This window comes from Ananas comosus, linkage group 9 (assembly GCF_001540865.1).
Source record: "Ananas comosus cultivar F153 linkage group 9, ASM154086v1, whole genome shotgun sequence".
NCBI lineage: Eukaryota > Viridiplantae > Streptophyta > Magnoliopsida > Poales > Bromeliaceae > Ananas > Ananas comosus.
The window spans coordinates 2365739-2382533 of NC_033629.1; the positions used below are offsets into that span (position 1 = coordinate 2365739).

Below are 16795 nucleotides of genomic sequence, written 5' to 3' on the forward strand. Positions count from 1 at the left end.
TTTTATTGCTAAAAAAAATAAATATTTTATATTATTATGTGTCGACACATAATAATTTTTTTGACCGGCACGTATCGGCATGGTTCGGCACACACCGTGCTGTACCATACCAGCAAGTTTTTCGGCACGACCTGGTGTCACGGTACTTAAAATCCTTGGTTTGGTGAGTTCAGGCAAATTTACAGCGGGTTGACCCAATCAAATCAGAATTAAAAGATTTAATAAAATTAAAAATTTTAAATTATTGAGTAATCAAATTAAATTTGTCTATGATTAAGGTAAGTTTTACACGTTTTATCTTAATTTTACGTTAAAATCTTTAATTGATAGATAAGAATGGTTAAATTTTTTATCATTTGATTATTATATGAAATTAATATTAATATATACTTTATAAAAGAACTTTAAGCGTAATATATAATATTAAGTTATAAAATTTTTTGTTAATTTAATTATTAATTTTGTTATGCCTAATATAACGTTACCGAAAAGGATGACGAAAAAATAAAAATGAAACTACAGGACATTAACTTTGATACACTTTAAACCATAGGATACTAAAATAAAAAAGTGCAAAACTACGGGACTGGTATTTGAAGTTTACCTTATAAATTTTTTTCACATGTGTATCTAATTATATAGAATAGTACATTACAAATCAATAGCTAATAAATAAAATTATTATTAAATTTAATAAAGTTTTTTAATTGAATCAAATAGAATAACTTAAATAAAAAATAAAAGAAGTATCAATAAAAAAAAAGAATTATTTGTATACACGTCCCTGCAAACATAGTGAATTGCAGAAATATCCCTGCAAAACGGAAATTTCATAAGTTGTTCCAGTTATGCAGATATGTCCCTACCGTTAAGGTCTGTTAAAAAAATTTCGTTAACCACAGTTAAAAACTTAACCATGGTTAATTAATAACGTAAATTGACGGTTTTACCCTTCTTCCTCTTCCTCCTCTTCCTCTTCCATCTTCTTCGGCGGCGGCGAAGGCGGCAGCGGCGGCATCGGCGGCGGCCCTCTCCCTCTTCCCCTTTCTCTTCCTCTTCTCTCTTCCTCTCCCTTTTCCTCTTCCCCCTTCTTCTTCCTCTCCTTCTTCCTCTTCCCTTTTCTTCGTCGCCGGCGAGGGAGAAGATGCGGCGGCGACGAATCCTCTCCCTCTTTCCTCTTCCTCTTCCTCTTCTTCGTCGCCGGCGAGGGAGGAGATGCGGCGGCAGCGGCGGTGAAAGCAAACCCTCTCCCTCTTCCTCTTCCTCTTCCTCTTCCTCTTCTTCGTCGCCGGCGAGGGAGGAGATGCGGCGGCAGCGGCGGTGAAAGCAAACCCTCTCCCTCTTCCTCTTCCTCTTCCTCTTCCTCTTCCCTCTTCTTCTCCCTCTTCCTCTCCTTCTTTCTCTCCTTCTTTCTCTTCCCTCTTCTTCGTCGCCGGCGAACCGCCGCCGTCCACTCCGGTGGGCCAAAGAGGGAGAGAAAGGGAAGGGAAAGAGATTTGGAGGGATATATTTGTGAGGGTAAAACAGTTATTTCACAAGAAAACTGTTAAAAAATTAACAGTTTCTTAACAGATTTCAACCAGAGGTACATATCTGCATAACTTTGGACTTTTGCAGGGATAATTTATGGAATTTTCGTTTTGCAGGAATATTTCTGCAATTCACTATGTTTATAGGGACGTGTATGCAAATAACCCTAAAAAAAACTAAGGATGATGGATTACACAAACTAGTCGAGGGGACTATTTCAAAATTATCTATAGCTGAGGGGTCTCTATACATTTTTCTCAAAAAAAAAAAAACCACGGGCGATAGGATAAAGCAAAGCGCGGAGCTCACGTTGCTTCTTCCTCCCTCTCTTTCGCTCTCACTCCGCAGCAGCAACACCACGAACCTACAATGCTCACAAACCCTACTCTCCATGGCCGAGCTCCATCGTCTCCCTCCTCTCTTCTCCATCCTCTCCAACCTAACAACCCCACCTTCTCCTTCTCCCCAAGCCTCTTCTCCCCTTGCGCTGCGAGGCCTTCGCCCCGCTCCTTCCTCCCGTTCCGGCCATTACGGTTCAAGAGGTGGTCTAGGGTTAGGGCTTCGGCGGATTCAAAGCCGTTGGAGAGTGTGGAGGATGATGGGCTTAGCTCCGGTCCACAGAAACACTCCATAAAGATCCCTGTTGGGGATAGGCATGTGAGTTCCCCCGCTTTCGATGGTTATTTTTGTTGCAATTTGTTGTGTTTAAGTAAATTTTGGTGTCACTATAAGATTTCTAGCTTATATCGTTTTTATTCTATATTAATTAACCGGTATAATTGTTGAAAAGAATCAACTTTTTTGGTGTTTGATCGAAATGAGTGCTATAATTGTAAGAGTTTTGGTTAATCGAGCTGAGAATTCTTGTTTTTAGCGTATTTCTCTCTCAACAAAATTTGGTTGTATTTTATTTCTGAATCCTGTGTATATATATGCAATTGAAGGGAACTTGCACTACTAGTGCCCAAACTTTTAGTCAAGTTTCAATTTGGTTCTCAAAATTTTAATCCCAAACTTTTGAAAATATTTTAACTTTTAAGTTGAATATTGTCCAATGACCACCCTAGAGCCATCTCGTATTTCAATCTGTACCTCCTATTAAGCAGTAGTATACTGCTTAGGAATGAGATGATTGGGTTGAAAGAATGAGATAGATGGAGGAAAAATAGAGTTTTGGTGCATGGACGTACAGATGCGCGAGGTGCAGGTAATAAATTGTTCTCGAAAGCAAAGACTAGAGTGAGCACTTATGAAAATGTGGAAAATGACAGCCTAACAATTCAAGGACCAAGATGAAACTTGAATAGAAGTCTAAGAAATAGTAGTGCAATTTAACTTTAGTCATGTAGGTTTTTCTTTCCTGTTGACATAGCATCTAATTTTTGCTAACTTATGTATGTATTCTGATTCTAGATATTGGTGGAGACAGGTCACATTGGGAGGCAAGCTAGCGCCTCTGTAACAGTTACTGATGGCGAAACTGTAAGTTCCGACTTCGCCTAATCTGATCAACATATCAATTTTTGTTCTGCATGGAAGTGATTTTTGATGAGGTGAAGGCCCAGTTGCTAAATGTTGACTGATAGAATCAAATTTGAATGTCCCCTCAAATCTTCTCAAAGCGGCTAGATCTTCTAAGTGTTTATTGCTTTGTTGACCCTCTTCTATTTAATTTCTATCTTTCGATCTTAAAGAATAAACGGTGTCTTTTCAATTTACAATTGGCTTCTTGTGCATTGTGAAGCATGTCCCAAAAATTTAAATTAGAAGAATGCCGCCACTCAGTCTGTCAAAACATATTATTAGAGTTCCAATTTACTTTGCAGATTGTCTATTGTTCTGTATGCTTAGCTGATGTCCCTAGCGAGCCTTCCGACTTCTTCCCAATGTCAGTGAATTATCAGGAACGCCTCTCAGCTGCAGGAAGGACTAGGTATAATTAGAAATATTGTTCCTCTTCCAACTAATTTGCATTTGTTTATGCATTCTGATTGTTGTGGACTTGTGGTCACTGGTTTCAGCGGCGGGTTTTTCAAACGGGAAGGAAGGGCCAAAGACCATGAGGTATGAGGAACAAGCTTCACAAAATCTTTGATTTGTTGGATAGTTATTTTTTGCTTTGTTAATACTTGGTTATACCAGCTGAATAAGTTTAATTTGCAAAGTTGCACGTCACAGCCTCCACAGGGCTCTAATGTGGAAAAATTGAAAAAGAATGATGAAACATGATAAAGTAAAGAAAATTTGCATTTTTTTTGTTTAATTCTAGAAAATACTACAAAGAACAGGTACATATTGTTGCATGCAGGTTCTCATCTGCAGGTTGATAGACAGACCTTTGCGTCCTACCATGCCGAAGGGTTTCTATTATGAAACACAAGTTCTATCTTGGGTAATCACTCATCTCAGTAATTCTTATGTATTGCATTATTATGCATCTGACTGCATCCTAGGCTTTGGTTTCCAGAAATTTTCTGGATGTTATTCTAGCATGCTATTTCATCTGTACTTGTGGAAGCAAATACTGAAGTTGTGATGTATCAGTAACTAAGATTTTACTTGAGTTCAGCAAAACTTGTTTCAACTTTCTATCTGGTGTAACTCAAGATCCACCATGGTGTTTGATACTGCAGCATTGGTCTTGATGTGTCTTGAAAAATTGGTCCATCTTTTCTGTTACTTCAGTGCTTCTTACTGGTGGTTATCACCAATCGGTTAATGGGAAATAAATAAATATCATAAGATGAAAAGACTTATCCAATTATTGTAGGTTTTCAGTTATGATGGTCTTCATTCTCCTGATTGCTTGGCTGTCACAGCTGCTGGTATAGCAGTGTAAGTCCATTTAACATCTCATTTTTTTTTCCCCTTCTTATCATTTTGCTCCTGTTGGTGTATATCCTTTATATCTTAGATGTCTAGCTTTTATTTTCAGAGCTCTTTCAGAAGTGCCGAATACAAAAACTATTGCTGGTGTGAGGATAGGCCTAATTGATGATAAATTCGTAGTCAATCCAACTACTAGAGAAATGGAGTCATCAGAGTTGGATTTGATAATCGCAGGAACTGATAGTGCTATATTGATGATAGAGGTCTGCTGTTTTGTGACCTTTTATCTGTTGAAGCTTCATTTCTAATATTTCTACTGCCTACCATATCATATACTTGTGATAATCAGTTCCATGTTATCTCTCATATGTGACAAACTGTTGCATGATGATTTACTCTAGTAATTGCCTGATTATATATTCATTTTTAAACTGAGTTTTGAACTTCATGTCATTGCTTTGGGCGAGTTGTCTAGAGGAAGCGTATAGTTTCTCAATTTGGTCAAGTGCAGGGAAGTCTTGATAAATGGAAGAATAGGACTAAAAAGTAAACATGTTTGAAGTTGAATATATAAAACATCATAGTTTATTCTAAACATAGATGAATTGTCTTATGTCGTTGTTAGATCCTAGCAAGAAGTGCTGTTAGATTGATGGGATAAAATATGGACTTATTGCTGATTAATGGATCTGTTAAGATTGCGTTTAACAAGAAAGTGCACTCTTCTTAAACAGACTTTGTAGTGGTCCCCTCAAATTATGATTCTGAGACTTAGAGGTAGTTGACTCCTAACATTCCTATTGGCTTCTAGCAATTGCTAAATTTAATATTTCCTATTATATGGTGTTCTGTTTTTCAAATTTAAGTGATTGGTTCTCATGGTTGCATTGTAGCACTGGCTACTTTGGACTTATTGCGCCTTCTGAAAATATTTCTTCATAATGCCTCTTCTCAATCTGAATAATCATCAACTTTCGGTAAGCTCTGTTGAACCAGATTGTATTGTGGTCCTATCTCTTCACAGGGATACTGTAACTTTCTACCGGAGGAGAGGTTGCTTCAAGCGGTCGAGATAGGGCAGGTATATATGTCCTGGTGATGCTAAGCGGGGGATAATTTGAAGCTTTATTCTTGTTTTTAATATGATGTTCTAATTTACATAATCCTCCTAAAACAGTGTTTGACCTTTAATACTTTATTTTATAATTTTTTTAATCTCGTTGTCAGCAGTTGGCCACCTGGGTGCTAGTCATCCATGTCTTGGCGTTCTTTTCCACGAGATGTGTCTCTTCACTAAAATGTTGTGCTCAAAACTTTTAAGCTTCTGCTTGGTTTTCCTAGCTCTGTCCATCATAAGGATGATATAAATTTATGTGCAATTTCTTTTTCAAGATGTAGTAGTACATCAAGAAAAATAATATTAAGTTTGCTGCTCTATATATTTGGTTATTTATGAAACCTTTGTTCCCTTTTAACTAAGTTTGTTGAACACAAAACAAGTGCAGCAATATTCTTGTGCTTGCTTTTCTACATTATCTATTTTGATTGTTGCATACATACTGAGGAAACTATATGCTAAATGTTCAGTAGTTTGCACAAGAGCTTTATTCATATTGAAGGTTTAACATCCTAAACATGCTTGACAATTCTTCAATTGTACCATTAAATTTAGTCATTTAAAATGGAAATTGCATTGTTAAATGTGGAATATGCATAGCTACCTTGGAATGCTTTGCTCTGTAAAGTACATGTTGGAATACATTCTCTTTGGTGGTGTCTAATTTTTCCTACCATTCTTACACAAAAATTTGCTTATATCTTCTTTCTCATAAAAAGAATATACTTGTAGTTGAGAATTTAAAACAATCTGGAAATATTTTAATTTTTTTACATCATGGATGCCCATACATTAATTGTTTTCTGGAAGACATTAGCTGGGTGCTACTGTTAAATTTGAATATACTAAACTGTTGATAATTCCAATGTGCACATTCTGATTGGAGGAATTTGCATTATGAAGATCATTTATTATATTTGTTTCATCGACAAGTTTTTAATTAGATCTCATTCCTACTTACTACAATTTTGGAGATAAATAGTTATGAAGGGGAATGCCAAACTTAGTCTTTTTGTAAGAGACTAAGAGTGTACTTGGTTTTTATGTCCCATGGAAGCAATTATGAGTTATGCATAATATGTTCTATATTCCTGGAGAATGATTTGCCAACATAATGAGTATCTGGAGACTTAATATATTTTTATATCCTTCCCTCTCTCTCTCTCTCTCTCTCTCTCTCTTTTTAAATGCTGTGCATGTAAAATCTTATTCATCCAACACCAGGCAGCAATACGGCAGATATGCCATGAGGTGGAGACTTTAGTCAAGAAGCGTGGAAAGCCAAAAATGATTGAAGCTATCAAACTACCCCCTGCTGAGCTCTATAGGCATGTTGAAGTATGAACAAACATCACCCTTATTTTTGACTGAAATACAAGTATTTTTGTTCTTACTCTCCATGTTTCTTATAATACATAGATTACCTTCATTGAACACTATTGTAAAGTGCTAAGTTTATTTCTTCATTATTAACTGTTTTCTGTGTCCCTCTGGTGATCCTTGCAGTATCTAAGATATGCATATTAGTGAAAGGAGAATCTGATTTTATGTTGTTTTCCATGACTTGTAGCATGTCCATGATGTCTCATGTTTCTCTTTTAGAACCATATGTTGTTTCATTGACAAAAAGTGTGTTTTAACTATTCAATGACTGAATGCTGCTATGCTTAGTATTACTTGCCTTTATGATGGAATGCTGTTCTGTGTTTAGCTGCATCATGCTGGTTAATTTATGGTATATACTAGGCACTGGTGTAACATGGCTATTCTTCATGATCAGGGCCTCAGCAATCCTAATTGACCTTTGCACTACGGCACAAGAGTGGCTTAGGTCACCTCATAGGGCCTGAACTAACTGATTTTCACTGTTGGTGCAAAAAAAATTCTATATATTGTACAATGCTCATTAAGGCTTCAATTAAGTCATTCAAAGTGGAAGTAAAGAAAAACATTTTTGAGATGGGGACTTGGATAATTTGGGTGAGAAAATTTCAAACTTAAATTTCCAGCCATTTTTATTTGCTCTGACTGCATCAGGCTGATAGCTCCATAGATTTCACTTTTCTACCATGTAATTGACTTCCAATTTGTCTTTTAATTGTTTTATAATGATAAAAATAGTGGTACCACCTTCTTTTCACAATTTGTTGTGAAGAGCTTGTTCTAGTAACAAATTCGTGTTCATTCCATTTCAATTCTTGTTTGTATCTCTTATTTCAATATAAATTAATGCAAGCAGCATTTCTTACCGAGTTGTGCATTTCTTGCTGAGTTCCGTGGACACACTTCTTAATTTTATCTAGGTTATGTTTTGCAATTCATGCGCTATGTATATGTTTTTTGTATTGATATAAATTATTATTTTGAACTCTTCAGGATATATCCGGAGATGAGTTGGTGAAAGCGCTGCAAATAAGAAGCAAAATTCCTAGGAGGAAGGCTCTTTCTGCATTGGAGGATAAAGTGTTGACAATACTAACTGAACAGGGTTATGTTTTCAAGGATGAATCATCAGGAGCCGCTGAAGGCATAGCAGATGTTTACGAGGATGAGGATGAGGATGAGGTAGTAGTTCCGGATGGTGAAGTGGATGAAGGTGATGTTCATATAAAGCCAATCCCGCGGAAGCCAGTACCTTTGGTAAGCTTTTGAAGTGTTGAATATAAGTATTAAAAAAACTGTTCTCTGGTAGCATAAGCTTTTAGAAAATAATGGTTGTTTCATATAATTTGACAAGGCTCATTATTCTAATGTCTAATTGTTTAATCATAGTGTCTTTTTATTTTTTGCTGGCATCATTTTTTTTTTGAAGTTTTTTTTTACATGACTTCTAATCGATTTGCAACTTTAATTTCAAGATTTCGACTGCCTTGAGATGATGGCCGGCAGATGGTCAGCATCCTGCTTAGTACTCGATGCTGGCACAACCTTGGCACTAGATTATTATAATTGCTTAAATAACCCTTCTATTTTTGCTGAGATGCATTTTATGCCCCACTTCATGGCACTTTCACTGATTTTGGTGAATTTTTTTATTGGCTAAAAAAATGTACATATTAACTAGACTATATCGCATTTGAAATAGGTACCTGAATTTTAGAAGTCTTGATTTTACTTCCTGACCTTACAGTATTTTATTAAATAGGTAACTGAACTTAAAAGACTTCTGATTTTACCACCCAATTTTGCAATATATGTAGCATTGTTGGACAGAATATTCCATCAAGTAACAGATATTCCTTTATTGAATATTGAATATTGAATATTCTGTAAAAAGGATTATAAGTACCGTAACGTTTTGTAGCTATTAAAAGATACTAGTTTCCAGTGAGTGCTAACTTTGAAAATTTTGGTGTTTATTCTTTTATTTCATGATATTCAGGGTTACAAATTAGGAAATATTGGATTTATCAAAATTGATCTTCCAATCGATCAAATTTTATGATTCAATTGTGTGAATGATAGACTGAAAGAGTGCTTTGACGAGTGTATGTCCTGATTCCCACCCCACATAAGATGGCACAAGCGACATGTGCAATCCTTGTTTAAGATATTCATAGTTAGTCTATTAGTCTTGCGAAAGTGAAATGCACATGTTTCTTGCTTCCGAGGTCTGCCAAACGAATAGTTTGTTCGTATTTTACCATGGATGCATTAAAATAAGTATTAAGCTTGATGCGCAAGTATCTACCTATATTAGGATGACTGAAACACAGATTACATTTACATTGGTTGATGTCTGCTACAAGGACATACTTTGTTCTGTTGTTGTTTCTGTTGCACTTTCGTTTCTGTTGCACTCTGTTTTGCTGTAGTTTAGTTGGACAAAGTCTGTAACTCTTCCATTTTTTGTGCTTCTTGCATTTAAAATTCCCTCACTTGTTTATTTGCTGGATCTTAATTGCAGCACTTCTCCTATGTTACCTGTTCTTTGACATATGTTGTATCTTCTTTGTGAATAGTTATTCTCTGAAGTTGATGTGAAGCTGGTGTTCAAAGAGGTTACATCTAAGTTTTTGCGCAAGCGTATTGTGGAGGTATATAGTTTTAACTTGTCCTTTTAGAGGATAAATTGATTTTATTTTCTCAGTTCCTCACAACATGGTTATTCTTTAAGGTAGTCCACTTTGAGTGGTTCGTTTTTTTGCTCCTTCATACAATACAATTCACGTAATGTCCTTGGACAAATGCATGCTTCACTCTTCTTTGGATGCTTCATTTGCAATGCTTTGTTTTGGGTAGTGCATCCTAACATCTATATCTTCTGATATATTCATTATATGGAAAAGTCATTATATCCTGTTAATCTCCGCAGATATTGTGCATCGAATGCAAAGAATGTCAAAGCTTATTACGTGAGACTTTGAATGCTCTATAATTTGAAAAGCCATTGGATTTGCTTTTTGTGCTAACTGCAGGGTGGAAAACGAAGCGACGGACGGAGCCCTTTGGAGATACGGCCAATTAATTCACAATGTGGGATACTTCCTAGAGCACATGGAAGTGCACTCTTTACACGGGGAGAAACGCAGGTAAGGTAATGTGCTCCTTAATTGAACAGATTAAGGAACTCATCAATTTTTTGTTCTCTTTTTCTGCTAAAGTAATCTCACCCTCAGACTGGCACTTCTTGTCAACTACCATCTCAGATAGAATTCAGAAACCAAGTTTATTAGTTCATTGTGGATTTGTTAAGTTCCTGACCTTCAGAGGGCCAACATGTTACCAATATTAACTCTTTACAATTTGCAGTTTCTTCATGGAAATTGGTGTTCAAAGGAAATTGCTTTCAGTAGTCGTAGTGATTGATGATGCTGGTTAAATGGTTATTAGCTAAAGTGGGTTTGAGAAAAATGAGATCCGGCTTCTTTGGGAGTAAGAGGTGGAAGGAGAAATTTAGAAATTTTTTTTTAAAAATGAGAATTTAGATGGCAAAGCCCTTCTATTTAAAGCCCAATTGACAATCTTTTATATATTAGTTTGAATTTTAAAGTCAAAGGAGTTTGTAACCTAAAGATTATCTATACACTTAGAGATGACTCTCAATGTAGTGTGACATAACTTTTCTTAATGCATGTTTATGCAATCTAAAGACTATTGTTAAATATTTCTTTAAGGCACTTATTGCTGTCTGGAGTATGAAAAGGTTGGCGTGACTCTCAATGGAGTATCGCATAATAAATACGGACATAATTCTTCAGTTTTTTTTCATATGAAAAGGTTGGCAACTTGAAATGAGTGAGTCATTCATAATATTAATGTTGAAGCATATTGCAACAATAGATAATCAGTTTGGCATGGTTATTGTTGGGAGAGATAAGTGGTATTGAATGTTCATTTAAAAATTTTACTCGCACACCAGCAGAGTGCAGATGGCACAAGAGTATGGTGGTTTAGTTCATAATCAATCACTTTGAGAATGGATTTCCATATTATTAATAATAGCCTTCAGTTATTTAAAAAGGATGCACCGAATGTTTGTTAAATTGCTGCTGATTTATGATATTATTGAACTGTAGTCGCTTGCAGTTGTCACCCTTGGAGATAAACAAATGGCCCAAAGAATCGACAACCTTGTGGATACAGAAGAGCTAAAAAGTTTTTATCTTCAGGTATGTTACGTTATCTGTTTTTCTTTCTGGTTGATGTTAGTCTTTGATGTGTTACTATCTATCAAGCTTTGATATGATGAGAATCATTCGAGAATAATTCTATGAAATTATTTATCACGTTTGTCCACCTTAGTAAATATCTACTAATCTAGTTTAGTAATGAGTTAAATTTCTTAATGAGGTTAGTTTCAAGTTCATTTGAAAATGGGCATTTATTTATTGCTTCAATAAGGGAAGTATGTAGTGGCTCTTCGGTACAGTTTAGGAATGCATTGCCCAAGCCCACTCCTTTAATTCTTTATAGGACCCAAGTAAATCCGAAAGTGCATTAGGGCCTCCTTCCTCCAATGCTTCAAAGCTACGGTGGAAACTGCCACAAGAGAAGATCTGCCAGCATCTGGAGGGAAGCTCTACTTTCAAAGCATCGGATGAGGGAAGCTCTAAATTTTTTTGGGTCCTCTAAGTATCAAAGCGTGTGTGTGTGTTTGGGCAGCACATTCATAAACTAGGCTTATTCTTTGTATTGAGCTGTTTGATCCTTTAAGACTGAAGGGGGGAAATATCTATTACAGGTAGTTATTTGGTCTATTTAATGTTTAATTTTCTTTTTTCCCCATTAACATAAGTGAGCAATTCTTTTTCAACTGCAGTATTCATTTCCACCATCCTGTGTGGGGGAAGTGGGGCGGATGGGAGCACCTAGCAGGAGGGAGGTAGGTCATGGCATGCTTGCAGAAAGGGCATTGGAACCTATTTTGCCCTCAGAAGAGGATTTTCCATACACTGTTCGTGTTGAAAGTACCATTACTGAAAGTAATGGGTCATCCAGGTGACATGTCTCTTCAATAATTTCTGGACGTAATAATAATTTTTTTAATTTCAAAAAGATAAAGAGGATTGCACACTCACAATCCCCCCTCCTTTTTGCTGCTATTCTTTTGAGAAGGTACTCTGCTTAAAGCTAAAAGCTTTTCTGATGAATTCAGCATGGCGTCTGTCTGCGGAGGCTGTCTAGCACTTCTGGATGCCGGAGTTCCTATTAAGTGCTCTGTTGCTGGAATAGCAATGGGTCTGGTCTTGGAGACAAAAGAATTCGGTGGAGATGGGACACCACTTATTCTTTCCGATATTAGTGGATCTGAAGATGCTTCTGGCGACATGGATTTTAAGGTTCAACCTTTTCTTTTTTTTCTTTTTCTTTCTTTTTTCACTTGTAATTGCTTACAGGGTCCATTGCAAGGATTCTCCTCATTTTATGCCGATTTAGAATATTTAGCCTCGCTTCTTGAGCAGCTTCTCTGCTGAAAAGCAACAGCCAAGCTTTTGGCAAATAAGCAGTCTTCAGCTTTTGTTGCGGCAGAAGCTTGTTATGAGCCCTAAAAGCAGAAGTTTCCTTTTGCAGCTTTTGCATTGCTGAAGAGATTCTTAATCAAAATGCTGTTAGTGTTTTTCTTATCAGCTTTACTCGAACAGAACTAATGCAAAACTCCAGCCAGGCCAAACAGGCCCTTAATGAAACTTGAGATTGCCTTCTAATGTACCATGATCTCATATTGCAGGTTGCTGGTGATGAGAGCGGTATCACTGCCTTTCAAATGGATATTAAGGTTATATAGGTTATACTTGAGGTCATTTGGACTTTGTGTTGTTTTCGAAAATTACTCTAGATATGTGGATTCTTGAGGGTCATAAAACATATCGTGATTCCAACTTTTGGTTATTAAAATTTGCAAATGTCCTTAGTACAGACTTTGATGTGACAGATTGGGGGAATTACTTTACCTGTGATGGAGCAAGCACTTCATCAAGCAAGAGATGGCCGAAAGCATGTTCTATGTAAGATACTATTATCTAGAAACTTTTTATGTATATCATTTAATTCTTCTAAAGTGTTATAATTTATTTCATCAGCCGAAATGTTGAAGTGCTCACCCCCACCAGCTAAGAAGCTCTCACCATATGCTCCACTAATTCATGTTATGAAGGTTTTTGCCCTTTACTTTCTTCCTTTCATTTGTCAATTCTTACTCAGAATTTACAATTTTTTCTTCTAACATGTATTCTGTCTTTTACTATGACCTCTGCAATTATATTACAGGTCAAACCCGAGAAAGTGAATCTAATAATTGGTACGGGTGGAAAGAAAGTGAAAAGCATCATAGAGGAGACCGGAGTGGACGCTATAGATACCCAAGATGATGGCATAGTAAGGACAAAGTGAAAACTTGCATATATTTTTTTTTCTTCTTTCTTTTGTCGAACCACAGTTCTATATGGTTGCACTTGGCAGGTCAAAATTACTGCAAAGGACTTGTCAAGCTTGGAAAAGTCAAAAGCTATAATAGCCAATCTAACGATGGTCCCTACAGTTGGTGATATTTACAGGTCACATTCTTATTCTGTTTTAATGTACTAGACATTCTGTGATCATGTGAAAGTAAACTTAGGTATACACAAATTTTTGGTCCTGGCACCACCATCAATATTTTGCTAGGAAAATGTCATGGTGTTTTGATGCTAGACCTTCTTGTTAGAGTAGAACTTCCAGATTTCGCTATGGTGCCCGGTTCGACTCTTCAATATTCTTAGGTCTTACTGTGACATTCTTTTTCATATTTTGGAACCATAATTCAACATGGCTTATTTATGACACCATACAAGCATGAGCCGTCAACTGAACCACATATGGCAAAGAAAGCCTTGTTTGAGAGATTGATGGAATTGGAAGGACCTTTGGTTGTTATAACTTATGAGTAGATTACATTGGAGGTGTCTAGGATTATATTTTGCTCTCTCTCTCTCTCTCTCTCATAGTTGGAATCTGAGGCCTTTTCTTTGAAATCAAATTTCTCAGGAATTGTGAGATAAAGTCAATAGCACCTTATGGAGTTTTTGTTGAAATTGCACCAGGGCGTGAGGTATGGTCAACTTTTTTCTTACTAAGCGGCTTAGCTCAGACAATCAAGTAACTTTTCTTTTGTCATGTATTTTTTCATTTATTACAGTCACAATTATTGTATACTCTAGATAAATAGTAATTGACCAGCAACGTTGAAGAATAAAACTTGTTCAGTACCATACTTGTAATTTAGGTCTTCAGAAGTAAATTTTATTTGAAAATACAGTCATTCTTTTCATCCGGCCATGATGTTTTTCTTTGACTTTTGTTTCCCATTTTTTGTTTCTGAACAGGGCCTATGTCATATCAGTGAACTGAGCCCCAATTGGTTAGCAAAGGCTGAAGATGTGAGGATGATATGCCTTTGACCTCATTGTGGTTTTTCTTGCAGATTTCAAATTGTATGCTGTGAAACTTATTTACTTGCTTTGGATTGTCTGCAGATCTTTAAAGTGGGCGACCATATTGACGTCAAACTTATAGAGGTTAGCAGCTCTTTCCTGCATTGTAATATTATCCACTAAATAGTACGTCTTGATTCCTAAATATATATTGAAAACACTTCCAGAGCCCACCACAGTTTCACCCCAGAATTCACTTTTTCGGCACGCAATTTCTCGAGTGATGGGGCATAAATGCAAATTTGGGCTCTTTTTAAGGACAGACAAATTGTAACTTTTGAGGGGTACACCGTATACACGTCCTTGCATTTTCAATGAGCTGAATCTTTTATTTCCATCTGATCCAGGTGAATGAGAAGGGCCAGCTTCGATTAAGTCACCGTGCCCTACTTCCTGATCAAAATCCTGATCAACCCACTGGCAAACAACAAACAAGTAGCTCCACCAAAGAAAACATGCCTCCACAAGAAAAGCTTATTAATATTAGTACAAGGAAACCTTTACGAAAGAATGAAGAACCATCTGAAGAGAGCAAAGTCGACAAGAACCTTCCCAAAAAGGTTGTAGCGCCGCTTATGGATCTGACTTCAGAGCAAGGAAGGTTGACTGGAAAGAACCAGGCAAAAGTAAATGAACCATATATAAGTAAAGACAGACAAAAGAAGAGCGGCAACAAAGCATCTACTGGAATGGTTGCATCAAAAGATGGGGCCAGTTAGAAGAATAGCTGAAATTTTGGTGATGAGAATCCCATGACTCAGATACTCTATGGAGTATCTTCAAGTCGATTGTCCGAGGACAAAGATATCCGGTCTGTCTCTTGACATTACATAATCACATTTTACTGTAGTATCTTATAGACCTGCATGGCCTAGCTTCTGGGAAACTTCTTGATGTTCAACAAGCAGAAAAGTCCGGAGCTTCTCCTGCTGTGGGAAGGTGGAATGAGCTTTTCAGCCCAAAGCAGAAGCTCCAAATGGAGTTTCTGCTTCTTCTTCATCGGAAGCTATTTGGTGGGATTTGAATGAAGGTTTTACTATGTCAGGCCTAATTTGGCAATGCGTTCTCCAGATGCAACCAAATTGATGCGATAGAGCACCGAAAAATCTGAAATTGCTTTGGAAGCCCCACTGATCCATTTCTACAAATGGTGAACCCCCCATCAGAGGAGCAGGAGCAGATCTTAGCTCCAAAGCGCTTTCTGATTCATGTGGGGGACTCTTCGGCGTCAAAGATGTTGTGTTTGGAGAACACATCCCGAAACTGGGCCTTAGTGCTTCTTGCAGCAGCTTTAGCAAGTCTGCAAAATCTCCAGCGTGGTCAAAGAGGTCGTATATTATGTGTGCTTGGAGATCAGACTTGTCACGTAGTGCGCTACTGGTACAATTTGGTCGTAAAGAAGCATTTATCTACTTCAGTCTTTACATTAACTTGTGTTTTATCATATCATTCATCAGATTACTTTTGGTTTCCCTCGACAGGGTTCATTTTTGCCGGGGTGCAGTTCTTTCATCTTCCTCATCTGAAAGAGCAATTGAGATAAACTGTTTGTATATAAACAACGGGGCTATGCTGTGCTTCGCAATTGGAGATTCAATCGTAGTCTCAATCTGTTCTTTCTTGTTTCTGCCTCTAAAACTGTGAAGGCTCTCGTAAACAACTGGCTAGCGACTATAATTTTCTGAACAGAAGCTCCATGGTTTAGTCAATTTTGAGTGGATTTGATGTATCAATGAATCAAACACCGACAATTTTCGTTTTCTTGCTTTTCTGTTAATCAGACATGAGATAACCAGTAATCTGCTAACTGCTGTTGTTATTCCCGTGACGTCGAAATGGTGCATTAGCTATTGGAGAGGTTGATGCTGAATTGCTTTTGTGCGAAGCGCGCAAGTGATGCAAGTTGTCTTATTCAAGGCAGTGATTGGATCCCACGGCGTCGCCGTGGGAATGATTCCTATAACAGTTTTATTGAACAAAATTTTCAGTTTAGTTTTAGACCTAGATTGGAAATTCATTCTTCAGACTCCACTGTTTTTTTATGCTTTAGAGTCTTGCAAATATTAAGTGTTTTATGTCTCTACTTCTTGTTATGAAATAGAGATAAAAGCTTTTATCAAAGAATTTTATTTAAAAAACACATTTCCAAATTAGATCTTTTTTACACGTTTTGTAAATTTAATAATTTAATTATTGTTTAGGATATGAAATTTGAAGAATTAACGCTTGATAGCTAATAGAGCTATAAAATTAAATAATAATTTTAACTTGAATATGTAGAATAATTCAAATTGGAAAATTAGAAGTTAGGCCTCATCTGGCATTGTTGTTGGTCTTCTATTTTTTTCAAAATAAAAAAAAGGCTACATTACTCTCTATTTTAAGGTCTATATCTTGCATCCGATGA

The 16795-nt window shown here is 36.6% G+C and overlaps 1 protein-coding gene across 4 annotated transcripts; it reads left to right on the forward strand.

Annotated features, from left to right (window-relative positions):
- On the forward strand, positions 1836-16386 carry LOC109715193 (probable polyribonucleotide nucleotidyltransferase 1, chloroplastic). Of its 4 annotated transcripts, XM_020240087.1 has the most exons (26): positions 1836-2187; positions 2944-3012; positions 3357-3463; positions 3552-3594; positions 3839-3922; positions 4301-4365; positions 4466-4622; positions 5384-5440; positions 6701-6814; positions 7853-8116; positions 9439-9513; positions 9895-10008; positions 10996-11088; positions 11739-11917; positions 12075-12258; positions 12648-12695; positions 12852-12924; positions 13000-13073; positions 13187-13294; positions 13379-13473; positions 13943-14006; positions 14281-14334; positions 14431-14472; positions 14736-15199; positions 15460-15768; positions 15870-16386. In XM_020240087.1, the coding sequence occupies exons 1-24, from the start codon at positions 1900-1902 to the stop codon at positions 15105-15107; spliced, it is 2823 nt and encodes a 940-aa protein (XP_020095676.1). In that variant the 5' UTR covers positions 1836-1899; the 3' UTR covers positions 15108-15199; positions 15460-15768; positions 15870-16386. The 4 variants fall into 4 exon arrangements, with proteins under 4 accessions (XP_020095676.1, XP_020095675.1, XP_020095677.1 ...); XM_020240086.1 differs by lacking the exon at positions 15460-15768 and having other exon boundaries at positions 1837-2187; XM_020240088.1 differs by lacking the exon at positions 15460-15768 and having other exon boundaries at positions 2050-2187; positions 2960-3012; positions 15870-16258.

Coding starts and splice junctions, on each gene's coding strand:
- LOC109715193 (XM_020240087.1), top strand. CDS start 1,900: ATGCTCACAAACCCTACTCTCCATGGCCGAGCTCCATCGTCTCCCTCC. Junction 9,514..9,894: donor TGCGCAAGCGTATTGTGGAG/GTATATAGTTTT, acceptor TGCTAACTGCAG/GGTGGAAAACGAAGCGACGG. Junction 12,925..12,999: donor TGGCCGAAAGCATGTTCTAT/GTAAGATACTAT, acceptor TTATTTCATCAG/CCGAAATGTTGAAGTGCTCA.